Raw genomic sequence first — 20687 nt, 5'->3', positions numbered from 1 at the left:
TGTAACTACAGCAAGGGTTATTTTTCCTTATATGCAAAACCTTGCACCTGTCCACATTAAATTTCATCTGCCATTTGGATGCCCAATCTTCCAGTCTTGCAAGGTCCTCCTGTAATGTATCACAATCCGCTTGTGATTTAACTACTCTGAATAATTTTGTATCATCCGCAAATTTGATAACCTCATTCATCATATTCTTTTCCAGATCATTTATATATATATTGAAAAGCACTGGTCCAAGTACAGATCCCTGAGGCACTCCACTGTTTACCCTTTTCCATTGAGAAAATTGACTAATCCTACTCTGTTTCCTGTCTTTTAACCAGTTTGTAATCCATGAAAGGTCATTGCCTCCTATCCCTTGACTTTTGTTTTCTTAGAAGCCTCTCATGACTCTTATGCAATCTGGCGTTTCTGCATGGCCTGGCGCCACTGTGACTTCAGGGTCCATTGGACTCTGTGCATGTGTAATCATGCCAAGGGAGTGACATGGTCGATTGCAGCCAAATGGCCCAACAGCCTCAACGTGCGCCAGGCTAACACCTGCTGGCTCTGCTGAATCTCTGCCATGATGGACGTCAAAGTGATGAGCCTTTGATGAGGCAGGAAGGCCTTAGCCTAAACCATGTCTAGGAGAGCTCCTATGAAGTCCAATTGAAGTGACTTGATAGCTGATGACAAACCCTAGCAACTTCAATACCTGGATGGTCAAATGCATGGACCCAACGGCCCCCGCCTGAGATGTGCTCTTGACCAGCCAATTGTCCAGATACGGGAAATCATGCACCCCCAGCCTGCAGAGATGGTCTACCATCACAGCCAGGCATTTTGTGAAGAACTGTGGGGTGGACATTAGCCCAAATGGCAATACCCAATCCTAGAAGTCTTGTTTCACCACCACAAATCGGAGATACTTCCAGTGGATAGAGAAGATGATCTCAATGTGAGTGTACGTGTCCTTTAGATTGAGGGAGCATAGCCAGTCCCCTTTTTGCAAAAAAAAGGGGGGGAATCAAGGTGCCCATGGAAACCACCTTGAACTTTTCTTTTTTGATAAATTTGTTCAAGGCCCTTAGGTCTAGGATAGGTCAGAATCCTTTTTCTTTGGAATCAGGAAGAATCTGGATTAAAATCCTCACCCTCTTTGCCTTGGATCAAGCTTGACCACTTTATCGTTAAGAGGAAGGAGAACTCTGTTAGAAGTATCTCCTGATGTACTACTGGCCTCCAAAACAGGCTCGGAAGGCAATTTGGCAGGAGACTCAATAGGTTCAACTGGTACCCTTGGATGATGGAAAGAACCCACTGGACCAAAGTTATACTGGGCCACTGGTTTGCAAAGAACAGCAGCCTTCCCCCAACCGGTGGATCCATCGTCCTGGGTACGGGCAACTGGCCTACACTCCTTACAACCCAGTCAAAACCCTGTCGCTGGAGTTGACTGGGGTGCTGGCTGGGCTTGAGGGCTCTCTGCTGCCTGGGATGGCTGCGGGAGCCCTGATGCTGTTGACTGGAGCGAGTAGGCAGAAGATAGTAGTTCCTCTGGCGAAAAAGACTTCCTCTGCCCCAATCTTGCCAACCTCCTAGACGAAGATTAGTCTGGACTGCTGGTAGAGTTGTAGGGTTTCATGGTGATTCCGAAGCTGGGCCACTGTGTCTCTCCCCTATCTCCAAAGAGATTCTCCCCTGTACATGCCACATCAGCGAGTAATTATCGTACCTCTGGTCGGAGATCCAAGAACCACAGCCATGCCATTCTGCAGGTGCCAATTCCAGCTGCACAAACCCTCTATGCCATGTCAAAAATATCGTAGGTCACTTGGTCCTTGTGTTTTCCGCACTCTAGGCCTTTATGCATCAGCGACATGAGAGTGTCTGGCTGCTGTTGAGCCAAATGCTTGGCTACCTTCTGCAGCTGCTTCCAGATGTCCCACGTGAACTGGTTCATGTAGAGCTAATAGGAAACTCTGCGGGCAATGAGAATGGCTCCCTGAAACACCCTTCTCCCAAGAGTACCCATTGCTCTGTGATTCCTCTCCAGGGACGTCGAGGAATGGGTCAGAGAACGCTTGGCTCTCTTGAGATTGGATTAGACCACCATCAACTGATGGGACAGTTGTCGCTTATCGAATCTGGTAGTTTTCTGGACAAAGTAAACCCCATCAGCCTTTTTGTTTACGGAAAGCACCGACAGGGTGTTCCTATATCCACAGCAGCAACTCCTTAAGGATATCGCGCACCGGGACTGCCATGACCTCCTATGGAAGCTCCACAAACTGGAGGATCGGAAGCATTTTGTGTCTGGCATCCTCCTCAGGCAGTAACTGAAATGGGATGGCTTCTAACGTAACTTTCGAAGGGCTTGTGAAGGTGAAGTCCTTAGGTGGAGACTTCCTTCACTTTTTGGAGAAGAAGGGTCTGAGAGGAAGCCCTCAGAGCTCTGAGGACTCTGTGGTGTCATCACCCCAAGGGTCACGGGGACCCTCATACTCACCGTAAGCAACAGGGGATGGGGCCCTAGCACTCTGCCATCGTTCAGAGATGCAGACACCGGCAGAGATGGATAAGGGGGCTACAGGCATCAGCATGTCAGTTGGCATGGGTGGAGCTTTCTCCTCTGAGGAACTAGCAATGACCACCGTATCGATAGGGGAAGGCTGCGGTGTCCCAACAGGCACCAATGTCGGCCCAGGAACAGAAGCCAGCTGGGTCTGTATTGCACAGATTAGTGCATTGAGATTCTCCAGTAACAGTTCCAGGAAGGACAGTACCAGCTCCAGTACTGTTGGTGTCACAGGACCAACGCCCTGCATCACCCGTTACACCACCAATTGGACTCGCTGCTCAAGCTCCTCCTGAAACATTGCTGATGCCAACACAGATTGGAAGGAAGGAGGGGTGGCCAAATCCTCTTCAGACCTACGAGGCGACTGGCATCAGGACTAGTGAAAGCCATTGTGGAGCTCCGGTACCAACTGAGGACTGGTGCTCCTTGCCACAGGGTCGCTTTGGAAGCACAGTATGATCCGGTGCATTCCCGTGCATCGCTGGGGACCAATTCTTCTTAAACTTCCCTCGATGCTCGGCACAGTCTTTCCCCGATGCCAAGGCCGCTGATGAGGAACTCAAGTCTTCTCCAAACCAAAGAATTGTTCCACCTTGTTGAACCAAAGATGATGTCCCTTCAGGGTCATCTGTGCGCATTGGCAGCAACCCCGGATATCATACAATGCCCCCAGGTAGAGCACATGTGTCTCATGAGGGTCCGTAATGGGCATGGTCCTCAGGCACCATCGCCGGAACAAGGCACGGTCATACAAAAATTGACAACTCCAAAATACAAATGAAAAATCCAATAAAGGATCTTGGCATTTGGATTGATTACGACCTGAGCCTTAAGAATTGCATTGCCATAAAAATGAGAGAAGGCTTTCATAAACTCCAAATCCTAAAACATCTCAAACCATTACTGTATCCGAATGACTTCAGAACAATTCTTCAGACCCTCTTTTTCTCAAGTCTAGATTATTGCAACGCAATTTTCTTAGGACTACCTAAAATCATCTCTAAAACCACTACAATTACTTCAAAATGCTGCTGCACGAGTTCTAACCGGAATAAAGAAGTTTGACCACATCTCTCCAACCCTAAAGAGCCTTCACTGGTTACCTATTTCACAAAGAATAAGATACAAATCCCTAACCATCATACATAATGAAATTTACAAAGACAACAACTCATCCCTAGACAACATGATTACAATCCACAAATCACCCCGCTCTTCAAGATCTTCTGACAAATTACAGCTATTCATTCCTCCTCTCTCCTCTGGAAAACTATCCTCTACTAGACATAGAGCTTTCTCCATAGCCGGACCAAAGAATGGAACTCTATCCCAGAATATCTAAGTTCCATCAAAAATTCCAAAAACTTCAAAAAAGAACTAAAGACATGGCTGTTTAGACAATCATACACAGAATGATTTGATCTACATAGACCATTCCCAACCACCTTCTAAACACAATTTCTTTGTTATATATGCTAATAAGTACTATACTAAACTAACCTAGTTTGTCTCATTCTAAAAAAAAAAAAAAAAGTGTTTAATCTACTTTTGCTGAGACGTTATTTAACCACATTTTTCTCTTAGTTTGGTGTTATTTATAATTTTATAACTGTTCACTGTATGAAACTGTTGTTACAATGTAAACCGGAATGAAGGCAGCCTGCTATATTTCGGTATAAAAAAAGAATATAAATAAATAAAATAAATAAATAGGAAGCAATAAAAAGGACGCAAAATCAAAATAGATGGCGGCAGGTGGCATTGGCCAGAGGGCACAGAAGCACTCCCGCTGTGGAGGAAAAAAAGACCATGAAAGAAAACAGATATCATCGCTAGTCAGGGTTTTTGTCATCTGGGAATGGACAGCGAGGGACCTGGCGTCTAACACATTGAAAAATCTGCAAAAAAAAAAAAAAATGGAAGAAAAAGTTTTACAAAATAGGTCAAAAAGGCCAAGAGCACTGAAGAGAGACCCCTCGTGGATGTGTGGTACAGAGCATGCTGGGCATGCCCAGTGTGGCAAGTCAAAGTTCTAAAAACTCTGACATAAGTTTTCCATGTCAGGGCTCCATCTGATGTCACCCCCAGGTGTAAGAATGTGAGAACTACCATCCTGCTTGTCCTCTGAGAATCAGAAATCCTAGTTTAGTTGCAGTATTACTCTTTAGAGGAATTGTGCAGCGAATCTATAAAGTTTGACATCTTTGAGATGCAGCTTTTTTTTTTTTTTTTAACGATTTTAAGTTCACAGGACAGAGATTTTTAATTTAATTCTGATATAGTATGCAGAATGTTTTGAATTTTAAAATCTTATGCGCAGAATTCCCCCAGGCGTAATTATTTTTACAGAGGGTAGTAGATGCATGGTACAGCCCCCCCCCCCGTAGAGCTGATGGAGACAAGGACATTAATCTAAATTCAAGAAGGCATGGGATAAACATGATCTCAGAGGGTGTGGTAGGGATCGTAAAGCTGAGAAGTGTGAATGGGCAGACTGGATAGGTTGTAATGTCTTCCTGGTACCATGTTTTCTATAATGATTTTAAGCATCACTGCAAGGATGCTTTTAACCCAGTCATTACCAAAAAGTAATGAGATGGAGGTTGACATTGTTGGTCCCACTGACAATGAAGGCCAACTGAAGACCTATCATGTTCATCTGCATCATGGGGACAATGCTCATTGCAGCTGCCATGTGACCAAGGATGACAGACTGATCTCACTGGAATTTGGTCTCACAGTAGGATGGTCTTCACAAGAGCTCTTAGTTGTACAGCCCTTTCGTACAGAATCATACCCATTCTCAGGCTGAATCTATTCACATTCCTATGAACTGAATCTTCTGGAGAAGAACGAAGGCCAACCTGGCAAAGCTGACCAGAAACAAGAGACTGAAGAATGATCTTCAAAAGAATCCAATAGCCCTAACTGGACCTATTACCAACCAATTGTCCAAAAGGGTGAAGAGACTCCCTGACAAATGTGCGCTGCTCCCATCACCAAGTACTTTAATATCCTAGGAGCTGCAGACAGGCTAAAGGTGAGAACCTTGTATTGATGAGTCCCTTCCACCAAGAGCCTGATGTATCTCTAGAGAGTTGAATGAATAGGGAAATGAGCATAAGTATCCTTGAGATCCAGGGCACCCATTCAATCCCCAAGCTGAATAAACAGAAGCATTATATGGAGTAAGTTCATCCTGAGGTCTCAGCCTCCTGGTTTTCTTAGGGATGAGTAAATATCAGGAGTAAAATCTCTGGTCATACTCCTAGGGCAGAATCAGCTCTAAATTAGCCTCTACTGAAGGAGTGAATCCATTTCATTTGAAGCTGGGCCAACTAAGACAGGTCTGAATTAAAAATTGAAAAATCACTCTGTCAAGGGCAAACTTGAGAACCATAAATTGAAGCCACATTTCACAATTTTCAAGACCCAACCATCTCTGGTGCTCTTGATCCATTTTGAAAGAAGGCCTGGACTCTCTCCCCATTTAAGATAGCAGAGGCAGGCCTGAGACTAGTCAAAAACTAAGCCCATACGAGGGATATCTGCAAATTGATAATGTACATAATCTTGCAGACCGCTGACTCACACCCAAAACCAGCCTGCAAGCCCCAATGGCTTCTGCTGAAGTTCTGGCTGTTGTGTCAAAACGCTTCAGACTGAGCATATTAGATATTGCTCACACTTTCAGATCCTCCACCTCGTTATGAACTGCAGTATGTTCTGGGTCTAGTGATGCTGTTAGGGGCTTCAGCTTAACACGCTTGTCCAAGTACTGCACCATGTACTGCTGGTATGACACTATGTAAGCACTCCGCATGGACCACTGAAGACTCTTTCCAAAGCTGCCCATGAGTTTCAGATCTTTCCCCAGTCTCTTCTTGGCCCGCTTAAACACAAGCTCTACCACAGAGCAGTGAGAAAGCTGGCCCACACCAAACCCAGGGGGGCTAGCTACATCATGCATTACAGGCTGCGTCTTCTGGTGACTGGCAGAAAAGTAGTGGGATTCTATCATATTCTGGACTGAAAATCCTGGGGTAATTTATGCATAAGAATCATTGCCAAGTCCACTGGAGGTTGCAGAATCTGCACAAAGCTGAAAACCTCTGTTCTTGGATCATCTCTTTTCTGATACCCAGTGCATTTACCAATTTATCCAGAAACCTGGAATAGCAAAGGTCCTTAGAAGATGAGGAATTCTGCAGTAATCAGGTAAGGGATCAAACTGAATTCCTGTTGAGCAATCCTCAGTGCATGACAAGTTGGTAAAACTAATCCATGGTTTCAATGAAGATGGCAGCAGCTGAAGGGAAAATCTATCACCTCGGAGGGGCCATACCCAGAAGGAAAGCTGACCTAACAAACTCATTCCCCTTTCTTTGACTCACGATGGGATAACCACAGCCTGCTTCACGATTGATGGGAGCCTCCACAGAGCAGAAGGCTCACCTTCCAAGGCTGCTCCAACCTCCGGCACCATCTGGAACTGATGTGGATAATGCACCAAGCTCGGTGACACCGCCCTTCTCTGCAGAAAGCTGAGAGGGCAGCAAAGAAAAGGAGCTCAACCCCTCTCCAGTGGACACCCCAATAGCACCCTCCAAATAGGGAGCCAAAATGTCATCAAAACACATCTCCCACTGTATTGGCGCTTTTCTAGGCAAGCACAGGCAGTGGAAGTTGCAAATCCAGTAGGCTGAGTAACTTCCCTAGGTGAGAACAGGGCTTCTTTCTCTGTCTCGCCAACAGGGCTTGAAGCTCACAAAATGAGGGAAATAAACTGTATTTTCAGTGATGGTCCACTAATCTACAGGGAGCGAGGGTTCAAGAAGGGAAAACCCTCACTCTCTCCTTTGTGCAGCATAGTTCAAACGATAATAGAAGAAAACCAGGTATGTGGAGAGCAAACTAATATGTGACAGCTCACACCGCAATCTTAGATTTCCCCCAGGCCCAAGCAGTTCTAACAAACCTCATGGGCATCCATGATAGATATCCAGTGTCCACAAATGCAAGTCTCGGAGCAGTTGATAGTTGGCTACTACTTAGGCCTCTCTGGACATCAACTATATTTGAGAATTTTTTTTAAACAGCATTTGTAAGTGCTGTTGAGGGGCAGCAAGGCATGAAAAATGATTTCAAGCTACAAGGCAGACAAAAATACAATAGAAATAAAAGGGTCATTTGTTGTGTAGAAACTAAGACAAAAATCAGACTGAGAGGCTCATGAGGAAGCGTGTGTGCAGGAACCATCATGCATGCTCAGTAAACTTTTAGTGAGTTAAGAGAGACGATTTTGTTCACTGTGACATCATTGCCCCAAACATTACGGCTAATTCAGCCTCTTGTTGATGGAAAAAAACAAACAAAAAAAAAGGAAGACTCCCTTGCCATTGGAACAGAAATATTTGCTTTACAATCAAGAGGATTTTTTTTTTTTCAAATTATTAGTTAAAAGTCACCATTAAAAGTAGGGGGTACTAGTACAACAGATTACTTGTTTTACAGAATATTAAGTTAATGATTCTAGTATTGGAGAACAGTAACATATGAGTCATACCTTGATTTCACTGATTTCACGTATCCATTCTTTAACCAGGTTATTTAATTTCCCCAAAATTAAAATCCTGTAGATAAAACATTAGAATTTAGGGATATATTCATAATTAAGGAGTCAAAAAGACATTCACAATCAATTACTGAAGCTATAAGCATATTATAAAGGTGTTCTGCTAGCCAGAACCCTGAAAAAAGCAAGTTTGCTTACCATAAACTGTTTTCTGTAGATAGCAGTATGAATTAGCCATGCTGGCTGGGAACATCCCTCTGCGGCGGCTAAGTGAAGCTTGACAAATGACAGAGCTTTGCTCTGTGTGCGGCTGCACGTCCTTTCCTGCACAACTCCATTTTCTCCTCAGTCTATTCAAAAGCGTGTCTGCGAAGCATAAGTGGAGATTGTTCGGGAAGGTGGGCGGGTCAGCATGGCTAATTCATCCTGCTATCTACGGAAAACACTGTTTACCGTAAGCAAACTTGCTCCCCCCCCCCCCCCCCCCCCCCCTATAGATAAGCAGACTGAATTAGCCATGCTGTCTGGGAGTCCCCAGCTGAAGGTTGTGAGTGCAGAATGAATGATTCCCTGTGGGAACGTGGCGAGACTGAGTATGACGTGCTACGCCCAACCTGGTCCAAAGTAGTGGACAGTGTTTGTGTGGTCCCTGATTGGAGTATGGATCTGCCCATCACCATATCCCCAGCAGCTTACTGGTCGAGACAATAATGAGACGTAAAAGTATGGAGCGAGGACCACGTAGCAGTTTTGCACATATCCATTTTCGGGACCTCACGTAGGTTAGCTACTGATGCTGCCCTTTGGCAAACTGGTCAGGGTCTCTGATCTTTTATGATAACAGAACTGAATGCACTGCAAAATCCAAGTCGAGAGTGAGTCCTCTTGGAGACCTGCAGACCCAGGGCATTCGGAATGAGAAAAATAGTTGTGAGGCTCTAGATTCAGAGTGCATTCTACGCTTATAATAGGCCTAGGCTCACTTGCAGTCTAGCATGTGGAGCCACCTCTCATCCTCATTTTTGAGTGGCTTTGGAAAGAAGATCGGCAGGGTAATAGTTTGATCAATGTGGTAGGAATGAGGGGTGTGTCCGTAAAGTCACCTTGTCGTGATGAAATTCAAAGTATGGTGAGTAGTGGACTGGAGCCTACAACTCACTGACTTCTTGTAGAGATCAGAGCAACTAAAAACAAAAACGTTCCGCGACATATCTTATATGAGTAGTCTCCAGAGGTTCGACGGGTGGAAGAGTCAGCTGTTCCAGAACTAGGCTGAGATCCCACAGGTAGTCTGTGAACCGGAGGTCGCAGTCGTAGAATGCCTTTCATAAACCAGGAGACCAGTGGGTGGTTGGACACCAGTAAGCCATCATAGGGATGATGGTAGGCTACAATGGCCCTGATATGGACCCTCACCGAAGCTGTCGCTAGTCCCACTTGATAGAGGGTATGGAGATAAAGGACTTCCGGCAAGCAGAAGGGTCTAAGCCTTTGTCATCGCACCAAATGGAGTATATAAGCCACTTGCCTTGATAGTTCTATCTGGTGGAAGATTTTCTGGATGACACCAGCACCTCTCGGATCTCCAAAGGCAAGTGCAGGTGACTTAGTACTGTCCTTTCAACCTATGAGCAGTGAGGAGTGCATGGGATGAAGCAGAGTGCCCCTGTCCTGTGACAGTAGATCTGTACTGTAGCCAAGGGGGATGGGTGGAACGATGAAGAGACACAAGATAGGCGTTCCACAGTTGTCTGGTCAAGGCAGAGCTATCAGGGTGAGGTTGGCAACATCCAAGAAACACTTCTGTATTGTTCGAGATGGGCGAGATCAGAGGGGTAAGAGTAGAGAAGTCCTCACGTCCATTTTATGAGAAAGTCTTGCGTGAGTCGTTTCTGGCTGGGGTAGACCAAACAGAATGTCTGCACCATCCTGTTGTGCTTCGTAACAAAAAGATCTATGCGTGGGAGGCCCCAAGCCTGGAAGATAGCCTCCGCCACATCCTAGCGAAGCTCCAATTTGTGTGGATGGAAAAGCCTGCTTAATTTGTCTGCTCTGGAGTTCTCCATCCTGGGTAGGTAGGTTGCCTGAAGGATGATGGAGCACTCCTCTGCCCATTCTAGGATGTGCATCGCTTCCCTGCATAACATCCAGGAATTAGACCCTCCTTCCTTATGAGGAACATCTCGACTTGATTGTCCATGTTGACCATGACAGTTCTCCCTCATAGGAACTCCTCAAACGTGCCTATGGCATTTCTGATCGATCAGAGCTCTACATTTATCTGTTGGAGACTTTCCCAGCAGGACCAGAGTCCTTGTGTTCGTACTTGATCAAATGGGGGGGGCCCTGACAGAGAGCGCTGCACGGCGTAACTACCAGTCCAGGTCCACTCATGCTTTGGGTTAGACTTACTCGCCGGAACAGCAGATGCGAGATCTGTGCCCATTGTGTCTTGAGCCCCCATTGCAGGCGCCGTATGTGCAAACAAGTACATGACACCACATAGATGGCTGCTGCCATGTGGCCCAGGAGGATCAAGAGCTGGCGGGCCAAGGTGTGAGTAGAGTCTCTCAGCTGAATGGCCAGGGTGTGTGGGACCTGTCTGCCTGAAGGAATGCTCTGCCCTGAGCCATACTTATACAGACTCCAATAAACTGCAGGTTCTGCGTTGAAGACTGGATTTCTCGTAATTGATAACCAAGCCACTGGATTGTGGTCTGTAGGCTGCTCTGAAGGGTGACAAGTTGTGGTGCTACTATCAACCAGTTGTCAAGGCATGGGAACAACTGGATGCCTTGCTTCCCAAGGTGGGTGACTGCTACCATGAAGCACTGGTGAAGACTCTCAGGGCGGACGAGAGACCAAAGGAAAGCACCTTGTATTGGAAGTGGTGCTTTTTGACTTGAAAGCTCAGGTATCGCCAGGAGGAACGGTGCATAGGGAATGTGAGTACACATCCTTGAAGTCCAGTGAACACATCTAATGTATAATGGGAAGGATGGACTTGAGAGATGTTATCTTGAACTTCTTTTTCAGCAATTAGTTGAGAACTCTTGAATCCAGGATTGGGTGGAGTCCTCCCAATTTCTTGGGAATGAGGAAGTATTGGGAGTAGAATCCCTAGTCCAGCTGAGAGCTGGGAACCCGCTGGATCGAATGCAGTTGGAGTAGTTTGGTGACCTCTTGAAGCCAGCGACGGTTCCTTGAGATGGACCGATGCAGCCTTACTCTGTGAGGAAGATTTGGTGTTCTTGAATTTCAGGGAATAGCCATCTCTGACAATACTGAGTACCCAATGGTCGGAGGTGATCGCTTCCCAAGAGTGGTAGGAACGGGAAATTCTTCCTCAGACATGTATTTATTTAAAATCTTTTCTATACCGTCGTTAAGGTGGGCACCGTCAACGGTTTACAGTAAGGCACAAAGCAGTGCAATTAAAATCTTTCAGTTTACATAGGTGCCATAACGTTCGGTAACAGTTTTAATAAATGTAAATTGATAAATGTGAACAACATCATGTCCAGGTTAATTCTATAATAACATGTAACAAGAATAGAGAGACATATAATATAAATTTAATATTTTATTAATGTAGAAAAACCCCCCATTATTTAACCCTACATAGACAAATTAAAACTAAGCTAGCACATCCATCCACATACACCACACTAAAAATATTGCATGAAGTTTGACAAAATTAATGCATAAATGTTTCTTCTATATTTATACAATTATACATTCAATATTTTTAAGTACAAATATGCAAAAAATCACGTGTATAATAATTCATCAAGTTTGAAGTATCCAGTTTTTCATAATACCTCTTTATAGATATGTTGCAACATTCGGGCGTTTGAATTTGGCTACAGGGAGTTGAACATGGCAATGTAAGTTGGACTTTAATGGATACAATTTAACAATGAGAATGGTTAAGTTTTTGGAGCTATTGCATTTGTAGCCCGTGGCTGGAATGCAGTATGTGTAGGTGTTTAAGAGTAGTGTGTGTAGGGATAGGGTTTGCTCAAGTAAATGGTTGGAGCGCTATAGGGCCATTCAGTGTATGAGTTGATTTAGTTTCATCATTAAAAAAAATTTTTATATATAAAAAAAAATTTTTTCAATAATAGGTTGTTAAAGACAGATTTGTTAATATCAAGGGGAATCATTGTATTTATATTTAGGTTGGAATATTCACATGTGAGTTAAACACATTATGATATAATATCTATTTAGATTTACATTGGCTTTGTTATTTTTTGCAGTGCATGACTGCAAGGATAACGCTATTAAAATAGTCCCTGAGGAAGCCTCAAGATCATAGAGGCGAAACGAAGATATCTTTTGTGGACCTATTACAGATGAACTTCAAACTTGATGAATTATTATACACGTGATTTTTTGCATATTTGTACTTAAAAATATTGAATGTATAATTGTATAAATATAGAAGAAACATTTATGCATTAATTTTGTCAAACTTCATGCAATATTTTTAGTGTGGTGTATGTGGATGGATGTGCTAGCTTAGTTTTAATTTGTCTATGTAGGGTTAAATAATGGGGGGTTTTTCTACATTAATAAAATATTAAATTTATATTATATGTCTCTCTATTCTTGTTACATGTTATTATAGTGATATAGGGAGTTGTACTTTAAAATTGCCCTTAGTATTGTTATACCTAGCAGGTTAATTCTATGGCAGTTTTGAGTACAAGACTCGTTTTATAATTGTAACTTATTTAGTGATGCATTCTCTCTTAAAATAAAAACAAAAAGCTACACACTTGGTGATTACTGTTGTGTGTATGGGTGTTCCTTGCGCTTCCCTGGTTTCTATTCTCCCTTCTCTTTTTGAAAAGCTTGTTTAAACAGCCATGTAGCAGTAAACGTGGCCCAGGTACCTCTAAAACCGTGCTGGGTTTTTGTGCTGTTATTCATGGGTAGGTGCTGTTGTCACTGCCTGCTGCGATTCTGTTGCAGTTGAGATGGCTGAGACCGGGTTTGAGGGTAAAGCGGTGAACTGTACGATGAATATGGCCTAAACGGTTATCTTTGGAAACAGGCCTTCCTGTATGATGGGTAATACTTTTTAGTCGAGGATTGCTCCATGGGGGACGCCAGAGACTACACCACTATGATTTGTTCCTTTAATTGGGCCACAGTTTCACGAAGCTGGTCTCCAAAGAGGGCGGCTAGGAGACAGGTGAGGGCGGCCAATTTCTCATGGACGTCCTTTTCTCATGGCACTGGCCCGAAGCCACATCATCCGTCCAGCAGCTATGGCTCCTGCTGTAGTACGAGCAAAGGTTTCAAAAGCCTTGTATATTGACACAAAAATGCCTTAGACCCTTCTCCAGGTCATGGAATCGCTGTGGTGGGGCTTCCTAAGGCAAAGTATTAGTGAAGTGGAGCTTGAGAGACTGAAGGCACTCTTAAAGATATTGGGTGATATAGAATTGTGTTGCTGGATTTTCGCATTCAGCATCCCCACCTGGAATGCTTTTCTGCCAGTCGTCCAGGTATTTACAGTCGCACCCTGGAGGGGCGTTCGAATGGAGGCATGATTTTTTAGCCCTATTCATGGCCAACTCAACCACTATGGAGGCGTGTGGGAGCTAGACCACACTATAGAACGGAGAACGGCGCATCCGGAACTTGAGGACTGTCTTCCAAGAGGTCGCTTGCCCCGAGAAGTTGGGGGGGGGGGGGGGGAACGGGACTCCAAACCTTCATCATGACAGCATCTAGCACCACATGTGAAGGCAAGGCATTGGCTCGGCCTGCACATCAAAAATCTTCAGACTTCCTAAAACTTCAGCAGGAGGGTCTGGCACCTTTCGTGTTTCAATGTTGAGTATAGAGCCCACTTTCTCCACGAATTTTAAATAGGAGACGTCCTCCAGAGGGGAAGCCAGCTTAGGTTGTTCCTCCGGCACGTCAGAAGGGCACCCCATCGAGGAATCCGGTGACGTAGGAGGTGAGCGTGCACCCTGGAGCCGGGCTGCAGGATCGAGGGTTGGAATTGATGTCCTCTAGCGGAGGTCTGCAGGGTTGGATTCTGGGAGGACTTCTCCATCGAAAGTTTGAAGGCAGGTTGAATTCGGTCATCTGTAGGTGCTTTTTGCGTCGAGCTGCGTGACACCGCATGGGCCTGCATCAGTGTCCATGTCGACATGCCGTCCTACGTTGATCCCAATGATTTTCGGCGATGGTGCGGTGTGTCAAATCTCCCTTGTGCTTTTCCTTCGATGCGCGTGGTGCTTTGTGATGAGAGGTGCATTGGCACAGCATGACACATTGAACAGCTGCGTCAGGGCTTCGACTCCAGACAACACAGATTGCCTTGGTGGATGGATCGGTGCATCCCGACGCTCCCCACGCCTGGATGGTCTGGGGGCACTGAGGGACGGAGGGCTGGCCCACCTATTTGGCGGTTCCATGGAGGCAGCCCTCTTGGATTTTATAGGGCTGTCCAGAAGGGGACCCGGAGAGGAGTGGGCCAACAGGATCTCCAAGCAGGGGGCATAGGACCCTGAGTTACCTTCACGCAGCCGGGTGATTTTGGCGGCATGTTGACACTGGGCACGTGGGGACATGCGACCTGGTCGTGATCTGGGCAGAGGCACAAACAGTAATTGTGCTCATCGAAAGTGGACATTATCTTGCCACACTGGCAAAGTTTAAAGCCAGGTGGTCTTGGCAGCATGTTTTTTTTTCTTCTTCTCTTGATTTGTTCAGCAACTATGCTCTCTGAGGGGAGAGGAAAAAGCTCTGCATGCAGCCTGCAGCGCAGAAAGAACAGACTGAGCAGAAAATGGAGTCACACGGGAAAGGAAGCACAGCTGCACACAGAGCAAGCTCTGTCATCTTTGTCAAGCTCTGCCTATCCACCCCGGAGGGACATTCACAGACAGCATGGCTAATTCAGCCTGCTTAACTGCAGGGGAAAAAAAATGATTCTTTACAGGTTGTAATATACACTGCTGGACCAAAATGAAGATTACACAAAATGTTACAGCATATAGCACTTGGAGATAGATCTGAAAACAGATTTTGGGATCTATACTGACAGAAAAGATCAAATTCATTGGTCTAATAAAATATAACTTGCAAAGAATGCAAACAAGAATTGTACAGGTATGTTTGCTGAAACAAAATCAAACATACTTAAGCATGCCATGCTACATAGCAAAAAATAGGCAACCTCCTAGCTTTAAGAATCTACTTTCATTCCTTCTATTTTATTCCCCCTATTGCTGCATATACGGAAACGCAAAAAACATTGCAATTTATGACAATTGTTTTTAAAACTTCATTTAAGCCCTCACTGTTTGTGCTATATTCATACTTCACATGTAGAAATATAAGAGATACATAAATCATGGCACTGCCTCCATTTCCTTATATTTCTAGTGAGGAGTAGAGAAAGAGTTGCTTACCTGTAACAGGTATTCTGAAGACAGCAGGATGTCAGTCCTCACACATGGGTGATATTGGATGAAGCCCAGTCCAGAACTGATCTCAAAGATTCCACAACTTTCAAATATGCCCTACTGAGCATGGGCAGCTGTAGTTATCAACCTGCCCCTAGGCAGAGTACCTCACTCCATGATATAGCTAATACATGGAGAAACCAAATCCCAGGGGAGGCGGGTGGATTTCATGAGGACTGACATCCTGGTGTCCTCACAGAACACCTGTTATAGATAAGCAACTCTGCTTTCTCAGAGGATAAGCAGGATGGCAGTCCTCACACAAGTGATTTCTAAGCTATAAGCTGCCTAAACAGCACAAAGTGGGAAACCCCACAATGCTGAAAGCACCACCTTTCTTCCCTTTGCCTGAGAGGCAGCTGACCCAAAAATGGGTCTAGGTGGGAAAACAGGGGTTCTACATAAAAGAAAACCATAGAACAGACAGACAAAACCACGATGTGTAGCAGAGGCACCTAAGGCAGGGATGTGATGTGAATTCTAACAAGGATACTTTGCATCATGGAAAATATTACAGTTAAGGTCTCAGATCAATGAACTCTGGTAGTGACAGTTGTCCTAGATCTTCCTGGATACAAGAAAAGGCATAGAGAACCCACCAAGAGAAATCCCTTGGACAAAGACCGCAAGTTTTCTTTGGTGTTACAAGATAACAAAAAAGTCAACTGGGGCCAGAGAGCCCTCCAGAATGCAGTCCACTGACATCTGAAGGACAGAATGTATTTGCAGAAGCACACCCAATATTGGCTGATAGGTACAATGAGCAGAAAAACCGAAGCAACACTTGGAAGAAGGAGCAGCAACAGCCAGGTCTGTGGAAGACCAAACAGACCTAACCACCCAGGACAGACGTCAAAAGTGTCAGGGGATGAAAGGCAATCCCTGAAATGGGATCGCTAGCCCAAAAATCTGAGTAAGTAGTTAAGGTAGGCCTGAAGTTCACCCATGCTCCACCCTGGCAAGGGTAGCTCATGTGAACAGGAAGGCACTTTGGTCAACAGGCAGCACTAGCCAGAATTTGGGGAAAACAGGGAAATGTGGAGAACCATTCCCTACAGGTATACTCTAAGACAGTGGTTCTCAACCTTTTTCGGCCAGGACACACCTGACAGATGTTTCTCACATGCATGACACACTGAACATGTGACAGTCACAGGCTTTATGTAAGCATACACACTGCATCCACGGGAACCCCCTTGACCTCCAACAATGGATGCAGAGCAGAACTAGGGCATTACCCATAGAACTCACCAAGCAAAAAAATAAAAGATATTCTGGTTCTGATGACATCTCAGTAAAAGCAAATCAAACTCCCTTAACTACCAGGCACAATAGCCCTCCTTATGAAAAGGCAATAATTTACCACTAATGCATATCCTATTGAGAAAAAAACAAATAAAATTGATACAAATGCCTACATGCTAGTAAAATATCTCACCTCGGTCACACACCCAGAACTGACCTTCACCAAGTACAGAAAGACCACACATTATAAATATGGAGACAAACTGGAATGGAAAACCAAAAAAAGTCACTGTGCATGCAATATAAACCTGGAGAAATGGAAAGAGAAATATAGCACCTAACAGTCCCAGGATCTGCAATAATGCACAGAAATTAATCTGCACAGTTACACCCGCATTATGGAAGACATAACAACCCTATCTATGAAAAGGCAACACTACAAATATTAAATCAGGTCCTAAACACTAATACACCTCTTATTAGGAAAACAGAACAAGTCAAGCTGCTATAGATTCCCACCCAGAAATAATTGTAAAACTATATTAATAAATGTTTCGAAACAGCTGATGAACAGAATAAGGTCAAACAATTAAAACTCATAAAAATTAAAAATTGTCCAAATATCAATAAAATATTTCAAAACAGCAGACATCACATAATACTCAATAATTAAAATGGCAGTCAATCAATAAAAATAAACTTCAAATGCCACCTTTACTTACCCTCTCCAGCAACTCTCCTACTCCTTTCCCTTGAAAGCACATACCAGGAGCAGCAGCGGCTGAAGCTCTGTCCTCGCGGTCCTCTTCTTTAGGGCCCACAAGTCTCTCTCACACACACACACACACACACACCCCAATTAAACCCTATGACCAGTCTCTGTCTCTCACACACACCCCAGACAGAGGTAACTCTGCACCTATGAGGCAGTGTGATAACCTCAGCTGCACGTGCTCAGAAGGGCATGTTTAAAAGCTCTACAATCTTTGAGATTAAAGTTCTGGGCCGGGCTCCATCCAATGATCTCACCCATGTGTGAATACTGCCATCCTGCTTGTCCTTAGAGAAAGGACTAAACAGATGTTTTCAAAAACAGGATTTCCTTAGTAGCAAATTTAAAAATAGATATTTTAATAATCAAATCTAACAGAAATGTGCTCCATACTAAAATGAGGCTGTGCATACATATATACATTTTTCAATGGCTACTGTAAGATGTCACAAAACAAGCATTGGGACTGTTTGCCGACTTTTATCAGACATTAACAAGACCCTTGCAAAGACCTTCATTTTACCCTACCATGGGCTTCATCAGGGGACCAATATAAAGGACTATAACAGCCATTTAAATAAGGAAAACATCTTGACTGGATTTCACCATAAAGTTCAATATACTGCTTCAACTCATTGTGGCATTCTTAAAAAGTTACTTATTGAGGCGTGCATTGCCACTTATACATGTGCAATAAGAAATTGAAAATGCATAGTTCATTTATTAAATCCTGCGAACAATTTTAGACAAGTATTGATTTGTTGCTTGCCACTTGAAGTGGTTACAACATTCTCTTAACAGTGGAAAACAAAGGTTGAAACTTATGTTCTTTCGGCAATGTAAATGCATGTAAATGATTATCTAATACCATCTGCGTTATATATGGTGTGAGTGGTGGAGTGAATGGAACAACTTTTTCTTTTTTCAGATATCTGTTGAATTTAGGAAAATTAGGAGAATTTATAAAAAAAAAAATCTTGATACATGAAATAGATTGTAAAGCTTTTGTAACTGAGAAATCTTGAGCCCATTACAACTTCTCTGAGTTTATTACTAGTTTCTCATAATATAGAATGCAGGTCTCTTGACATTTATGCATTACTTTTTTTTTTTTTTTTTTTAAAGAAATTGTGCCAATTATGTTTACACACACACACACACACACACAGTTGTGCTCATAAGTTTACATTCCCCTGGAAGAATTTGTAACATGGTAGCATCTTAAGAAAACTTGAGTGATCAGATAAAACATCTTATTGTTAATGTAGCTCAAATTTAACTATTATGCATCATAGAATAGCATAATCATTAAACAAATGATAGCAATAAAGGAAATAAAATGGTCCTGTTCAAAAAAAGTTTACATTCCTTACTTCTTATGTATTGATGACAGTTTGCAACCTTTAGTGATAGTTATGAATGAAGCCCTTTATTTTCTCATGTGGTATATTGCCCATTTCTCTTGGCAAAAAGTCTCCAGATTATGTAAATTCTTTGGTTTTCTAGTATGAACTGCATGTTCCAGTTCTCCCCAAAGTACTTCAATGATGTTTAGGTCAGGCAAATGTGATGACCATTCCAGAACCTTCACTTTCTTCTGCTGCAGTCACTGAAAAGACTTGGCCCTATGTTTTGGATCATTATGTTGGAAAGTCCAAGTGCGCCCCATGTGCAGTTTCCTGGATGATGAATACAAATTCTCTTCCAATATCTTCAGGTAAGATGCTGCATTCATTTTGACTAAATTCCCTGTGCCGCTGTAGCTCACCCCTCCAAACAGCAGAGAATCACCTCCATGTTTCACAGAAGAGATGGTGTGCTTATCACAGCATTTATGGTTGTGACCATACAATTTAATTTTGGTCTCAAATTATTTTATTCCAGAAATTTTGAGGCTTCTCTAGTTGCTGTTTGGCGTATTGTAAATGGGCTGTTTTGTGACGCAGATACAGCAATGGCTTTTTTTTTCTGGCAACTCTTCCATGCAGCCCATTTTTGTTCAAGTACCTACTTATTGTACATGCTGGAACACCTACACCATTTTGTTTCAGAAAAGCCAGCATTTCAGCAGAAGTTGCTTGTAGTTTCTTTGCGTCACAATAAATTTTCCTGGCAATTGTGTGTGAAATCTTTCTTGGTCTACATTGGTATTAACCGAACCCATTCATTTTATTTATATGCTATCGTTCTGTTAGACAATCACAGCAATTCACAAAGTTCATATTCATAAATTAAAATACCAAATACATACATAAAATCAAAAACAGTTACTTAACTACAATTTGATCTTTAATCACATATGACTGTCAGGCTACTCATCTTGTCAAGAGGCTTAATCAGTTTCGAAAGCTACTTTAAGATCTTTTTGTATTCATAATTTTCCACTTCTTGATCAGAAATTGAACAGTACTGATTGGCATTTTCAAATCTTTGGATTTTGTTTTATGTCCTTTTCCTGATTTATAAAGTTGAACTACTTTTGCTTTCCCCATGCTTCAATAACCAAAGTCAGTGTAGTCTAGAGGAAATGCACAAGGGTTTCTCAAGAACTAAGAAACTCATTGACTATTTATACACAGACATTAATTAAAATCAGAGAAGGCACAGTTGTGGATACCTACCCTTCATTGCCATCTCAACCTGTGAGTGTCAACTTGAGTATATATTATCAGCCCAAACATTCAAGAGTAAGTAAACTTTTGAACCACCATTTTATTATTTCCCTTATTGCTATGAGTTGTTTAATGATTGTGGTCTTCTGAGATGCATAATAGTTTTAATTTGAACCATATTAAGAATAGACATGTTTTGTCTGATCACTCATCTTTTCTTAAAATGCTACACATCTTGCAAATTCTGCTGGGGGGTGTAAACTTATGAGCACAACGGTGTGTTTACACACATACACATGCCCCACGTTCTCTCCTTTAAGGGCTAGTGGATGTGTACATATGAAGATCTGGTTGTTAAATTATACACATTTACCTTTTCCTAGCAAAATTCTTGTAATAGGTCCTAATTCATAGTCTGAGTGCA

General features: G+C 43.2%; 1 protein-coding gene across 5 annotated transcripts in view; it reads right to left on the bottom strand.

The window, feature by feature from the left end:
• PAPOLA (poly(A) polymerase alpha) overlaps window positions 1–20687 on the bottom strand; it is a 334417-nt gene that overhangs the window by 282739 nt on the left and 30991 nt on the right. For all 5 annotated transcript variants that reach the window (XM_029597901.1, XM_029597904.1, XM_029597900.1 and 2 more), the window contains exon 3: window positions 8133–8199. In XM_029597901.1, coding sequence (XP_029453761.1) covers window positions 8133–8199 — 67 coding nt within the window. The remainder of the gene's footprint in view (window positions 1–8132; window positions 8200–20687) is intronic.

The sequence above is a fragment of the Rhinatrema bivittatum genome, chromosome 4, assembly GCF_901001135.1.
Source record: "Rhinatrema bivittatum chromosome 4, aRhiBiv1.1, whole genome shotgun sequence".
Classification (NCBI taxonomy): Eukaryota; Metazoa; Chordata; class Amphibia; order Gymnophiona; family Rhinatrematidae; genus Rhinatrema; species Rhinatrema bivittatum.
This window is presented reverse-complemented; position numbering and strand designations above follow the sequence as displayed.